The sequence below is a fragment of the Dipodomys ordii genome, unplaced genomic scaffold (assembly GCF_000151885.1).
Source record: "Dipodomys ordii isolate 6190 unplaced genomic scaffold, Dord_2.0 Scaffold54, whole genome shotgun sequence".
NCBI lineage: Eukaryota > Metazoa > Chordata > Mammalia > Rodentia > Heteromyidae > Dipodomys > Dipodomys ordii.
Genome location: NW_012267270.1, coordinates 920,361 through 935,251, shown reverse-complemented (window position 1 = coordinate 935,251; position 14,891 = coordinate 920,361). Strand labels below are relative to the sequence as shown.

Genomic DNA, 14,891 nt, shown 5'->3' with positions numbered 1-14,891 from the left:
GCCTGGCTAAAGGGCTTTATTTTCAAAAAATCATTTTTATGGGTTAGATTTTTTTTCCTTCTGATGTTAGAAATTCTCCATACACATGAGAAAAGTTTTAAACTCTACAACAGAAACTTCCCACTTCAGTGTCTTTGCATGAGGACGTCTGCGTGGCCCTGCATGGTCCTAGACTGGGATTAGCGTGCTTGCCTTGCATGCGTGAAGCCCTGGATTCGATTCCTCAGTACCACAGACACAGAAAAAGCCAGAAGTGGCACTGTGGCTCAAGTGGTAGAGTGCTAGCCTTGAGCAAAAGAAGATCTGGGACAATGCTCAGGCTTCTTAGTTCAAGCCTCAGGACTGACCCCCCGCCTTCCCCCCCAAAAAAAATAAGTCTCATGGATTTTCAACCCAGGTTGACTTTGTACTGTGATCCTCAGATCTCAGCCTCCTTAGTTTCTAGGATTACAGCTGTGAACCAGCAGTGCCAGCCTTTTTGTTCTTTTTTCAACAATTTTTGAGAGTTCTTTTCTGCTTGTCTAAATTTATGTTGTATTATTGACACAAATATGTATTATTCCTTGTTCCTCTTCTAGCTTACCCAAAGCAGTCAAAAGGAGAATCAATGCTTTGAAACAGCTGCAGGTGAGGTGCGCACACATAGAAGCCAAGTTCTATGAGGAAGTCCATGACCTCGAGCGGAAGTATGCTGCACTCTACCAGCCTCTGTTTGACAAGGTGGGATACTAAGCCAGAAGTGGTGCTGTGGCTCAAGTGGTAGAGCGCTAGCCTTGAGCTGAAGAGCTAAGGGACAGCGCTCAGGCCCAGAGTTCAGGCCCCACGACCGGACCCAAAAAAACAAAACAAGACAAGGTGGGATACCGTCGAGTGCATTTAATACCACATTACCCAGGGACTTGTCGGAGACTGTGTGTGTGTGTGTGGTATGTGTGTGTGTTGCCTCTTGAGTTTCCAGGGACTTGTCGGAGACTGTTTGTGTGTGTGTGTGTGTGTGTGTTGCCTCTTGAGTTTCCAGATAACCTAAAATTCTAATGCAGTCTCACTTTGGTACAGAGAAGAGAATTCATCACTGGTGACGTGGAACCCACAGATGCAGAGTCAGAGTGGCACAGTGAGAATGAGGAGGAGGACAAGTTGGCTGTAAGTTTAAGTGTGACTTGTGTTACTTTAGAAATCAGCAACTAAATCATCAATAGAACTTTCCAGAGAGGAAGGTGGATGAGGGTGATTAGTCCAAGAACTTTATATGCATGTGTGAAAACACAACATTGTAATTGCTTTAGGAAAGAGAAAGTCTAGGGGAAAGGTGTGGATAATGGGTGTATATCTATAGTATGCAGGTATGGAGATGTCCAACAAAGCCCCCCCTTGTATAATTAGTATGCTAATAAAAAGATCTTAAAAACAAAACAATCCTCTGCAGCAATAAAGCACTTCTTGGCAGGTTGTCCCCTTGGTTTGGGGCAGTTGGATCTCTCACCAGAGAGATATGCTATCTTAGGCAGTGCTGTTGCTCACCATAACAAGCGAGGGGGAGCCATAGCCCCTCTCGTTGTCTCAAAATAGAGCTGGGTGAGCAAAGATCGATAGCACCCCAAATGAAGTTAGCCTGGATGGCAGCTGTATGCTGCCCTCAGTGACTGGGAGCTGGGGCCTATGGGCAGGTGGCATCTGGAGACCAGCTGCTTAGCCATGGCATGTCTGGAGATAGGTAAGCGAAGGAAGGGTCGGCATTGTGACTTGTTCTATTCACCTTTATTGGCCGTTCTGTTCCAGTGTATGGGAAGCCTCACCCTACCATAAGGTTAACTTTGTCCGTCTGGACATACTATTTTTCTTTTTCTTTTTTGCATTTTTCCCCCATTACTGGGGTTTGAACTCACCATAAACTTTTTTTGTTGTTTGTCATGGGGCCTGAACTCTGGGACTGGGTGCTGTCCCTCAGCTCTTCAGCTCAAGGCTAGCACTCTACCACTTGAGTCTGGCTTTTTCTTTGTATGTGGTGCTGAGGAATGGAACTCAGGGCCTCATGAATACAAGGCAAGCACTCTACCACAGAGCCACCTTCCCAGCCCTGAACTCATGAACTATTCCTTGCTAACCACAAACTCAGCCGTATGCATGCATGTGTATGCATGCACACACCATTATTGGGGCTTGAATTCAGGGCTTGGGTGCCATCCATTAGCTTTTCCACTCAAAAGAGTGGTGCTCCTTATCACTTGAGCCATACCTCCAGCTTTTTTTTGGGGGGGGGTCTGGTCGTGGGGCCTGAACTCTGGGCCTGGGTGCTGTCCCTCAGCTCTTCAGCTCAAGGCTAGCGCTCTACCACTTGAGCCACAGCGCCGCTTCCAGCTTTTTTTTTTTCTGCTTATGTGGTGCTGAGGAATCGAACCCAGGGCCCATGCATGCGAGGCAAGCACTCTACCACTGAGCCAACTTCCCAGCCCACCTCCAGCTTTTTGGTGGTTAATTGGAGATAACTTTCTCTTGGACTTTTCTGCCTGGGATGGCTTTGAACCATGATCTTCAGATCTCAACCTCCTGAGTAGGTAGAATCGTAGGCATGAGCATTGGCACTCGGCCTGAAGCAGTTTTTAATCCCACCACCTTCCCTCCTTACACACATTTTAACCCCAAAGTCATAGAGTTTTATGCTTAGTTCAAGTGGTTTTAATCATCTTTGAACTAGGCTTTTTGTCTTTGAGACAAAGCTTTGGTGTGTAGCCCCAGCTGGCCTAGTACTCAATCTTGCCTCTGCATTCTAAGTGCTGGAATTACAGATGAGCTCCTATATGTGTCAATCTTGAGACTGATACAGGGGCCTGGTTCTCATCAGGGACAGAAGGTTCACTAAGCCAGCAGCAGACAACTTTTCCCAAGGTTGCTGATGTTTGCAGTCTCAGTTGATTTTGGAGTTGGGTCTAAGTGCAGCCCAGAAGAACTATGTGAAGGCAACTGAGATGATTTTGGTCTGATAATTGACTAAAGGTACTGGTATTTTTGCAGTAGCTATTCTATCTTGCCATCTGTATTTTGTAGGGAGACATGAAAAGTAAAGTAGCCATAGCTGAAAAAGAAGAAGCAGCAGCAGAAGAGCCAAATCCCAAAGGAATTCCAGAGTTCTGGTTTACCATCTTCAGAAACGTGGACATGCTCAGTGAGCTCGTACAGGTGGGCAGCTTCTCCCTTGTCAGATTTCCAAAGTGACTGCCCTGTGCTTTCACTCACACACGCTTACCTGGATGCCCAGAGGTCTTTGGGAGTGAGTGGAAGGGTGCTTCTTAGGACAGGTGCTTGGGTGGCAGTCTTGACCCCAGAGAAGGGATCTTTGCTCTCCAGACCTTCTGCTCTTCTGCAGCTCTTGGAACAGGGCTGGCAATTCAGTCCGATCTGGTGTGAGTCAGTTCCCAATATGTCTGTGTTGGACCTCCTATAGATGTCTAGCGCTTCTCCTGCAGGCATCGGGCCCTACTACGGTGAGCAGCAAGGAGCCTAAGGACAGCCAGGGGTATCTGGTGCAGTGGGGGAGCACTCTGTGTGTGTACACATCTGCTTGCTTCTTAGTATGTTTTCAAGTGGGTTTGGTACAGTCTTGTTGTGCTAAGTATGTTGCGCAACACAAAGTATGTTGCTAATGTTTTTTGCCTTGAAAAGGTCTGTTTAGTTTTGTTTTCCTTTTTTTTAAGGAATGGATCAAATTAAGTTGTATGATACAGGAGAAATCCCGCCCTGAATCTCATTACCTGTCTTCCACAAAACAAAACCACTGTCCCTTTCAAACAGTTGAGCTGTGATTTACCTCCACAAGACTACAAATACATTTTTGTGATTTTCAGAAATTTGCCGTGCAGCATTTTCACTGCCTACTTGCTTTTCCATTCTAAGCCAAAACCTGAATGAAGGATGTAGGCAGGAGATGAGTATACAGCTCAGTGGTGGGGCATTTGCCTAATGTGCTGAAGGCCCTGGGCTTTGTACCCAGTATCACAAGTAGAAGAAAAAGTGATGAGAAGCACAGTGTGGTTCTTACTCCCTTCCAAACCAGGGAGGCAGCTAAAATAAATCTGCTTTCCTGATGAGAGAGTGAACTGTATCCTCTAATTGTATGTTACAGTTACTAGGGTGGCTTTTAGGGTAGTTACACAGCAAAACACCGAGACAGTGAGACTTCTTTGAGTTTTGTTTTTCCTTGTTGAGACTGTGTAGCCCAGGTTGGCCTCAAATTGACAGTCTTCCCTGTCTTGATCTAAGATGTGTACCAGCATGCCTGCTGTCACTGTTTTGTGTTGTTTTAGTTAGGGTTGTTTGGTTGTTTTGTTTGTTTGCTTGCTTGCTTGTTGTTTTCTGTGCTGGAGATGGAACTCAGACCTCACACGAAGTTTTCTATCAGTGAGCTACCCCGGCCCTCTGTGTTTTTGTTGGTGGTGGTGGTGGTCATGGGGCTTGAACTCTGGCCTTGGGCACTGTCCCTGAGCTCTTCAGCTCAAGGCTAGTGCTCTGCTACTTGAGCCACAGCTCCACTTCTGGTTTTCTGGTTTTTAATTGGAGATAAGAGTCTCATGGACTTCCCTGTATAGGCTGGTTTTGAACCATGGTCTTTAGATCTCAGCCTCCTGAGTAGCTAGGATTACAGGCATGATCAGCCACTGGTGCCCACCTCCCTCTATGTATTTTAAGAAGCTTCTCAGATGATTCTAATATGCTCCAAGGGCTGAAAAACCATTCAGGGGAACAGAGGATTCGCTATTGATCTTATAAGACTTGCTGTATGATGAGTGTGTGGGACTTGGTGTGCCCCTGGCCGGTGCCCACACTCCTAGTTGGGACCCGCTTTGAGTGGAGCAAGGAGTAGTGAAGCGGGGCTTCAGCAGTGGCTTGCTCCTGGTGCCACTCTGTACCCGGGCTGCCTGCCTGCTCTGGCAGCACAGGCTCGAGGCAGCTGCTTGTGCATCCATTGCCTTGGCTTTGGAGAGTTGCTGTGTTTTACTGGGGTGGCTTTTTCATTTTTCTCATGCCGCCATGTTAGTGCTTCAGGATTTAAGCCACAAAGCATGTCTACTCCCAGTTTGAGCTAGGTATCTCTAGAACAAAACATAAAAAAGCTTAAAGTTGGAAGGTGACAGTTACCAGACCAGTTCTTTGTAGAACCTTAAGAAATTCTCCAGTCTAGTGCTAGACTTTAGGGTTAAGAAGTAACTCAGTTATCCAGGCACTAGTTGCTCACACCTGTAATCCTAGCTGCTCAGGAGGCTGAGACAGGAGGATTGTGGTTCAAAGCCAGCCCCAGGCAGGAGGTCTGTGAGACTTATCTCCAATCAATGACTCAGAAAAAGCTGGAAGTAGTGCTGTGGCTCCAGTGGTAGAGTGCTAGCCTTGAGCAAAAAAAGCTCAGTGACAGTGTCCTGGCCCAGAGTTCAAGCCCCAGGACTGGGAAAACAAAAGTAACTCCATGTTGCAAATGAAGCACCTGTCCGCTAGCACATCATAATGAGAATTTGGGTTTCTTTCCTCTTCTGCTTTTTTTTGGGGGGTGGGGGGTGGGTAGGGAGGTCGGGACGTGGGGCCTGAACTATGGGCCTGGGCGCTGTCCCTCAGCTCTTCAGCTCAAGGCTAGAGCTCTACCACTTGAGCCACCGCGCCACTTCTGGCTTTTTTCTTTTTGCTTATTTGGTGCTGGGGAATTGAACCCAGGGCCTCATGCATGCAAGGCAAGCGCTCTACCACTGAGCCACCTTCCCAGCCCCATCTCTTCTGCTTTTTCTTTTTCTTTTTTTTTGTCAGTCCGGGGGCTTGAACTCAGGGCCTGGCCCTGTCTGAGCTTCTTTTGCTCAGGGCTAGAGCGCTACCACTTGAGCCACAGTGCCACTTCTAGCTTTTTCTGTATATATGGTACCAAGGACTTGAACCCAGGGCTTTGTGCATGCTAGGCAAGCACTCTTCCACTAGACCACATTCCCAGCCCTCTCCTGCTTTTTCTTACTGGACTCTAAAATTACAGATACTGCCAGACGCTGGTGCCTCACGCCTATAATCCTAGCTATTCAGGAGGCTGCTCTGTTTAAGCCAGCCTAGGCAGAAAATTCCCATTGAGACTCTTACCTCCAATTAACCACTCAAAAGCTGGAAGTGGTGCTGTGGCTCAAGTGGTAGAGCATTAGCCTTGAGCACAAAGAGGCTTAAGGACAGAGCCCCTGCCCTGAGTTTATGCCCCACAACTAATAAAAAGAATAAAATTAGAGGTTCTGACAAACAGTAGATTGGAATAAGGACAGTTATAAGCATACAGTTACATATGAGCTGTAATCTCCTTTAGGCTGCACGCTTGCTGTATGTTCTTGTGGAATGACTATATACTGTGGAATCAAGATATTGATTGCCACAGCAAGGGACACTGGCTATCATGGCTGGCAATTGATTTACTCATCTTTTCTGATTTCTGGCATTCTTCTCTGTTTCCTTGGGTGCAGAAGGCCAGATATGTTGTCTTGGTTGGTGGCAGGTGATGGCAGTGGAGGCAGGTATTGATGTTTACCACTGTGCTAGGCAGAAACAGATGACACATGGATTTGATATATTATTTCTGCCACCCAAAGACCACATGGTTAGTAGACGTCTGAGTTGCTGAAATTATTCCTTGGCAAAGGGCAAGAATGCATGCGAACATAGCAACTGTGATCTTTTTAAAACCCTGGGTTTTTTTTTTTCTTTTTGATTAGGAATATGATGAACCAATCTTGAAACACCTGCAAGATATTAAAGTAAAATTTTCGGCCCCTGGACAGCCCATGGTGAGTACTATCATGCTTGTTGGCTAGCGGACTGGAGCTGAGGGCAGAAAACCCTGTTCTTGGCACTCAGTGCTAGGTGGCTCGAAGCAGTACTCAGCACTGTGCTTGGGAGCCTAGACAGTTAGCCATGTAGACATGCTGTGGACATGTGGCACAGGGCCTGGGTTCAGCCTGAGCTGTGGTGGTGCCTTTGTGTGTCATCATCAGATGGTGGTAATGCTGTACATTTCCTAGGTATCTCACAGGTTTACACATAGTGGATGGAAATGTTCAGTTTTAAAGACATGGGAGATTGCCACATGTGGTGCTGAGTGCCTGGAATCTCAGCTACTTGGGAGGCTGAAGTGGGATGATGACGAGCACATGAGGTCAAGACTAGCCTGGGTATGCATCATAGGAGGCCCCATCTCAGAGCTAGGGTGAAAGAGTGGGAGGTATGTACACAAATACGAGCATTGCTTTCATTCAGGACGCTGAGGAAAGAAATCTACCCAGCTGTAGTAGTTAAAAATAACTGTAGGAAAGATTGGAAATGTCTTTCCACCCCTTAGTTTGCATGAGTGAGTAGGCCTGCCTGTCACTTGGGGAGATAAGCCTTACCTTACCCAGGCCTAAGCCTGGCCCTTTTCAGGAGCACTGTTCGTAACCTGTCAGCCTGGCTGGCTGTGGTTGGTGGGTTCCATTCCAGTGCTACAGCATTTCCAGTGACACATGACTGATTGTCTGACTGGTGGCTGTCAGTTTCAGGTCTTGGGGACATGTCCAGAGGGGCTGGGAGGTAGAGATGTTGGGGCTGAGAGTCGCAGATCTTTACCTCCCTCCATGTCTCAGAGCCCCAGGTTCATAGTTAGTGGACGGAGTCCAGTGTGGAGCTTTGTTATCTCAAATCCTGGAGGGAGGGGAATAGCAGTGGCTCATCTTCAAGATTCTCTGTGGTTTTGGCTTTCACTTCTTTCTACTTTGAATTTTAGTTTTGAACTAGCAGACATTTGTTGTATGCAGAGGGAGTGTTCATTGTGATCTGCACTTTTTACATTTGATCCATTTTCCCTTGTGTCTTCCATTTTTTCCCCTTGTTTATTTTCATTCATTTTAAAATTTGCTTTTACTGTTTTTACTGCATACTTGTTTCATGATTTCCTGGGGCCATTTGTCTTCCCCTTTCAACCACTGTTGTCTTCTGCTCACACCTTGTAGACCAAAACCTAGTTCCTTCCTCTTTCCCCTTATAAAAGCCACCTGCTTTTCTATGCACAAGCCTGTAATCCTAGCTAATTGTAAGGCTGATTTGAAGATAAGGATATGAAACTAGCCCAGGCAGAAAAGTTCAGTAGACTCTTACTTCCTTAACTAGCAAAAGGCAGAACTGTAGGTATGGCTCAGCTGTAGAGAATCAGCCATTAATGAGAAAAGCCAAAGGATAGCACTCTAGTCATGAGTTCTAGCACTGGAGCACGCAGCAGACATCCTCTGGGGACGTCTCTTGACCAGAAACTACCTGCCAGCACACACAGCATGATCACAAAGTTCTATCACACAAGTTTTTTGTTTTGTGCTAGTCCTGGGGCTTGAACTCGCTGAGCACTGTCCCTGGCCTTTGGTACTCAAGGCTAGTACTCTACCATTTACTCCACAGCTCTACTTTAGAGTCTCATTGACTTTCTTGCCCTGGCTGGCTTCAAATTTCGATCCTCAAATGTTGGCCTTCTGAGTAACTAGGATTACAGGTGTGAGCCACCAGCACTTGGCTTCATTGTACAAGTTTAAGTTGTGTCCCTGGCCATAGTTTCCATATGTGCTACCAACTTGTGGCTATTCTAATGATGGCATCATAATGGGCATACTGGGGTGTAGTCAATGCCTGCATTGTGCTTAATTTCCTAGTTCAGCTTCTTGGACGTGTATCTGTACAAGGCCCCAGCTGGCAGTATTATGTTCTAGCCAGCAGTACTTTTCCACACTTCTTTATACTAGTAAATTTTTTGACCTTGTAGTTTGAAATAATTCCAAATCTAGAGCAGAATTGTAGCAACTAAGACCACTTCCACATTCCCCCTGCTCTTCTGTCCGCTCTTAACCATGGGTTGTATATGTGAGAGTTATTCTTAGCATGAGCATTGGCAACAGTGACAACTGCATTAAAAAATCTTCACAGTTGAGTGTGTACTGGACTAGCATGTGTGTGTACGTGTGTCCTACTTACACAAGGCAACCTTACCTTATCTCTGCTTGGCAGTGAAGTAATCCTCTCTCTCTTTCTCTTTCTTTTTCTTTCTCTCTCTTTCTCTCTTTCAGTCTGTCTGTCTGTCTATTGTGGAACTTGAACTCAGGGCCTGGGTGCTATACCTGAGTTTTTTGCTCAAGACTAGAGCTCTGCCACTTTGAGCCACAGCTCTACTTCTGGTTTTCTGGTGGTTAATTGGAGATAAGTGTCTCATGGACTTTCCTGCCAAGGCTGGCTTTGAGCCATGATCCCCAGCTCTCAGTTTCCTGAGTAGCTAGGATTGCAGGTGTGGGCCATTGGTGTCTGGCTGTCTTCAGGTTTTTGAGATTACCTTTTTTTTTTCTTCAGTGGTAATGGTTTCTGGTGTTTGTATTCAGGGACTCAGTGCTTGTTAGGCATGTATTCTACTACTTGGACCATACCTCTAACCCTGAATATTCACAAATAACCCTTACTCCCCAGTAACTGGGGATTTGCAATACACAGGAGGCATGGAGTGAGTACTTGGAGTAGACATGGTAAATGGGGTTTGTTTGTTTATTGGCAGTGGTGGTTTTTTGTTTTTTTTTTTTGTCGGTCGTGGGCTTGAACTCTGGGCCTGGGCGCTGTCCTTCAGCTCTTCAGCTCAAGGCGAATGCTCTATCACTTGAGCTACAGCGCCACTTCCGGTTTTCTGGTGGTTTATTGGAGATAGGAGTCTCACGGTCTCTCCTGCCCTGGCTGGCTTTGAACCGCGATCCTCAGATCTCAGCCTCCTGAGTAGCTAGGATTACAGGCGTGAGCCACCAGCGCCCGGCTGGCAGTGGTGGGGTTTGATGACAGGCTGGTACTCTATTACTTGAACCACACTCCCAGCTTATTTTAGATTACTTTTATGAAACAAAGTCAGAGTGGATGAAGATAGGAAAACCTGAGGAATGTAGGAAAAGGAAGGCTGTGGATGTGGCCCAAGTAGAACACCTGCCTGGAAATGCAAGGCCCAAATTTAGACTCAGAACCATCTAGAAAGGGAGGTAGGAAAAGGAGAAAATAACCCTACCTATACCTGCACCAAAGCTGAGAGCAGTGAAGGACCAAGAGTTGTCATGCATTTGGTGCCTTGTCCTCACGCAGGTCTCTGCAGCTGCTTGCTGGGGTCCAGCAGTTGCTGGCAGACTCGGTCCAACCGAAGCCTGCATCCTCACCTTCCTTCCCAGAGTTTTTTTCTTTCTCTTCTGTGGAAGTGGTTTGTTTAGCTAGTCACATAGTTAGTCTTGTAATTTCCCTTCGGTTGATGGTTTGTTTCTAGTGGATGGGCTCTCCAGGCCTCATCCTTCACAAACCGTCATTCTTGCAGTGTTCATATGAGGAGAGCCTAAAGCACAAAGTACTCAGAAGCTCGCAGAGACCCAGCAGCGTGGGCACCAGCAGGGGCAATCAAGTCCAGTCAGTTTTGTGAACCCTCTTTCTAAATGACTTAACCAAGCTCATTTTCAATTTTTTCCTTACAAATAGGGCTAAGGAAGAATCTGCACATTAATGCATGCATCCCCATAGTTTGCTTAGTTTCCTCAGATAAAACAGATTCTTCAAAATGGAATTAACTTGTAATCTTGCTAACTTTGTATATTACCACTTGGCCCTTTATAAATCTGGTTATCACCTGAGAGAATTCTCCGTATCCCAGTGGGCTGACTAGCTCTACACAGTACTTTTATACCTTATGGTGTAACTTGAGAGTTGAGTGGTGGGTTTTTGTTGTTGAAGTAGGGGCAGTTTTGGGGTACTGGTACTAGGGTTTGAACTCAGGGCCTGGGTGCGCTCTCTCAGCATTTTTGCTCAAAGCTAGTGTTGTCTCTATCACTTGAGTCACAACTGTACTTCCAGCTTTTTGATGATTAATTGGAGAGAAGAGTCTCATGGATTTTCCTGCCTGAGCTGGCTTTGAACCTCAGATCAATCCTCAGATCTCAAGCTTCCTGAGTAGCTAGGATTACAGCTGTGAGCCACTAGTGCTTAGCGTTAGGTATTAGGATTTTTTGTTTGGTTTTGTTTTGCTGGTCCTGGGGCTTGAACTCTGGGCCTGGGCACCATCCCTGTGCACGTTTTGCTCAAGGCTAACACTCTTATCACTTGAACCACAGCACCATTTTTGTTTTTTTCTGTCATTAATTGGATAGGAGTTTCACAGACTTCCCTGTCTGTACTGACTTTGAACCCTGATCCTCAAATTTCAGCCTTCTGAGTAGCTAGCTAGATTACAGGCATGAGCCACCAGTGCCTAGCTTCCCACCCCCCACCCCGTTCTGTCAGATCTGTGCACATTCTTTGTTTCTTCTTGTACCTGCTCTTGCTCAGATTTGAATGGTGCTCTGGAAGTACTCTGTAGGGAGGATGGAAGGAAAGAAGGAACGAACCTCTCATTTCTCTTGTACCCTCCTCCGGAGGCTTCCCTAGGCTTTGCCAGTAGGGTGGAGGATGGAGCTGAGAGGGAAAGCAGGCTCAGCTGTGGGTGGTGATTTCCAGCAAAACCAGTGGAATCTGTTGCTAGTTATTTTTAGACTTTAAGTGGCACTGTTCTCTCTGCTCTAGTCTTTTGTGTTAGAGTTCCACTTTGAGCCCAATGACTACTTTACCAATCCTGTTCTGACAAAAACATACAAGATGAAGTCAGAGCCAGACAAGGCCGATCCCTTCTCCTTTGAAGGTCCTGAAATCGTGGACTGTGACGGGTAAGAAAATGTCTTTTTGTCTTTCTGAAACAGAAAGCAGGAGATAATATTGGAATTTAAGATGGAAAGATACAACTCGGTGGGATGGGTTCGATCCTGTCATCCCTTACTTGCAGGTTGAAAATCAAAATAAAGCAATAATAATGTAAGCAAGACTTGAACTACTTAAGGGTCTAGCAGGATTTAAATGCAGTCCTGGAGTAAGTTGCAAGCAGGTAGTGTGTAGCTAGGGTGTCTGCACCTGGGAAGATGCAAATCAGTTCAGACAGGTTTAGAACAGTATTGGGTTTCTGTTGAGGGGGGGCAGGGATTGGGGTTTAGACATTGTAAATTGAAGCTCCTCCAAGTACGTATTTGCTGAACAGACAGTGCAGTTCAGTCCCAGTCAGGAGTATGATCAGATGGTGGCTTTGGAAATTGGTAATATCTTTGCATTTTGATCCATGTTGATTTCATTCCCCACAGACCACTAAAGGAGGGGATTTAGCTTAGAATCAATTCCTATTGGATGGTTTTGACTAGAGGAAATTGTTTATATTTGAATTAAAATACTTGCTCTTATTCACTGAAAATAATCTCCCTGAATAAGTAGTTTAGAGCTTTATTAAAGTCCCACTCAACTTGAATGGCTAAAGTAACTGGGTGAATGTACATGTGTATGTGCTTACAACACTTGGGCCTCATACTTGATAGACAAGCACTCTGCCACTTGAGCCTCTCCTCCCAGCCATTTTTGCTTTGTCATTGATTTTCCAGACAGGATTTTAATGTTTTGCCTGGCTGGCCTTGGAGCACCATCCCCTCCTGTCTATGCTTTGTGTCTACTGCCACACCTGGCTTGTTGGTTGAGATGGGGTAACTTTTTTGCCTAGGGTAACCTTGAACTGTAATCCTCCTCCCCACCTCTGCCTTCTAAGTAGCTAGGATTATAGACTTGAACCTTTTCCCAGCCTCATTGTGTTGTATTTGTTTGTCTTGTCAGGATTGGGGTTTGAACTCAGGGCCTCATGCTTGCTAGATAAGCATTATACCACTTGAGCCATGTTCCCAGCCCTTGTTTTTGTTTTGGGTCTTTTTGGGGTTTGGGAAACATGGTCTCACTTTGTAGTCTAAATTGGTTTGGAACTCTGGCCTCCAAGTTAAAATTCTGCTTCTGGAGTGCCAGGATTACAGATGTGCATCACATGCCTATTTCCTTCAGATGTGTTGTTGAGCAGCATGTCAGCTGCACCAGGAGTACCTGTATGCAAGGTGATGGTGTGTCAGAAGCAGGTGTCCTGAGTGCCCTGGCAGGTCAGCAATGTTCACAGCAGCCTGGCTCACACAGTTGACCTCTGGGCATATAGGACATGTGAGTGGATGACTCTACTCTCCACTGTGCTGACTAAATGGTCCTTTTCACCTGTTTGAGAGTCCTTGAGCAGCTTGGGAGCATAATGCCCATTGTCATGAGGAAGTCTGAGGCTTATGCCAGTCGATGGTGGCTCACGCCTGTAATCCTAGCTACTCAGGAAACTGATCTGAGGATTACAGTTCAAAGCCAGCCTGGGCAGGAACATCTGTGAGACCATCTCCATCCAATTAACCACCATAAAACCAGAAGTGGAGCTGTAGCTCAAAGTGGTACTGCTTCAGTGTTGAGCAAAAAAGGCCTGAGTTCAAGCCCTACAACCAACAACAGAAAAAAAGCTTGAGACTTGAGGCAGATATGACAACCAGAGTGGGGGGAATACTGCCAGTTTCATTAGCCAGCCTTCAGATGAACTTCAGGGACTATGTAGTACTCAGATTAGCAATTGGTTATATCAGATTTTCCAGGTATATCATAGACCCTGTGGCTTGTTTCTTGTATGCATCATAGTTTTTTCCCTGGAGTGTACCCACAAAAGTTGTGTTGTTTCTGCAGGTGTACTATCGACTGGAAGAAAGGGAAAAATGTGACAGTAAAGACTATCAAGAAAAAGCAGAAGCATAAGGGCCGGGGTACCGTCAGAACTATTACTAAACAGGTGCCCAATGAGTCCTTCTTCAATTTCTTCAACCCATTGAAAGGTAAGCCAGAGGGCTGTGTCTTCTGTGCTCACATGAAATCACTTCATTGCCCTGATGTATGCCTTCCTGTCTCAGAGTTCCGTACTATGCTTCTCAGATGGAAATGACGGCTGCATCCTGGGTCTGGTTTTGGTGAATGGTTAGCTTTCTAGGCAAGGAGCTGGGACAGTAGGACTGTCAACGGGACAGCAAAGGTGTGGTCTTTACCTGTGTCTGAGCTGCTTTCTCCCTTTCCTTCCTGGAGCTAGTCAATTGTGCAGGTTCTCCATCACCTGTTAAATCTTTTTAGTCATCTTTTTTGTTTGTTTGTTTGGTGGGGAGGGCGGGGTGCAGGTGGTGGTTTGGTGCCTGTCTTAAGGCTTAAGCTTAGGGCCTGGGCACTGTCCCTGAGCTTCTTTGTTCAAGGCTAGCTGTCTACCACTTGAGTCATAGCTCCACTTCTAGCCTTAGAGATAAGAACCTCACAAACATTCCTGCTGGGCTAGCTTCAAACCTTGGTCTTCAGATCTCATCCTCCTGAGTAGCTAGGATTACAGGTGTGAGCCATTAGCACCTGGCTGAACATAGAACTTTCACCTAACACACTGCCCTCATGATACACTCCTTTGTGTTTTATTGTAGTGGTCACTACCTGCAATTTGACTTTGATCCTAAAAGATAGAAAATTGTGCTGGTTTGGGGAACAGAATTGTTTAGTGCTCTGATTTAGTGCTCAGATTCCCTGTTTGGGGAAAATTCCTATGGTACCTTTGCATTAGGCATATTGGCGGGTATGACATTTTCTTTAAACTGGTTTTATTTTTTATTTTTTTAATTGTTATGATAAAGGTGATGTACAGCAGAAAGGTTACTGTTACATAAGTCAGTTAAAGGGTACGTTTCTTTTAGGACAATATCACCCCTTCCCTCAAATTCCCAATGTTTCCCACCTATTTCCACCCACAAGTTGAATAATTTATTTTATTTATTTATTTATTTTTGTCATTTATGGGGCCTGAACTTAAGGCTAGCTCTCTACCACTTGAGCCACAGCACCACTTCCGGCTTTTTTCTTTTTGCTTATGTGGTGCTGAGGAATCGAACCCAGGGCCTCATGCATGCAAGGCAAGC

The 14,891-nt window shown here is 45.8% G+C and overlaps 1 protein-coding gene across 4 annotated transcripts in view; it reads left to right on the top strand.

The window, feature by feature from the left end:
- Nap1l4 (nucleosome assembly protein 1-like 4) overlaps positions 1-14,891 on the top strand; it is a 46,078-nt gene that overhangs the window by 20,198 nt on the left and 10,989 nt on the right. For all 4 annotated transcript variants that reach the window (XM_013021120.1, XM_013021119.1, XM_013021121.1 and 1 more), the window contains exons 5-10: positions 579-720; positions 1,057-1,143; positions 3,046-3,177; positions 6,723-6,794; positions 11,590-11,729; positions 13,636-13,781. In XM_013021120.1, the coding sequence (XP_012876574.1) occupies positions 579-720; positions 1,057-1,143; positions 3,046-3,177; positions 6,723-6,794; positions 11,590-11,729; positions 13,636-13,781 (719 nt within the window). The remainder of the gene's footprint in view (positions 1-578; positions 721-1,056; positions 1,144-3,045; positions 3,178-6,722; positions 6,795-11,589; positions 11,730-13,635; positions 13,782-14,891) is intronic.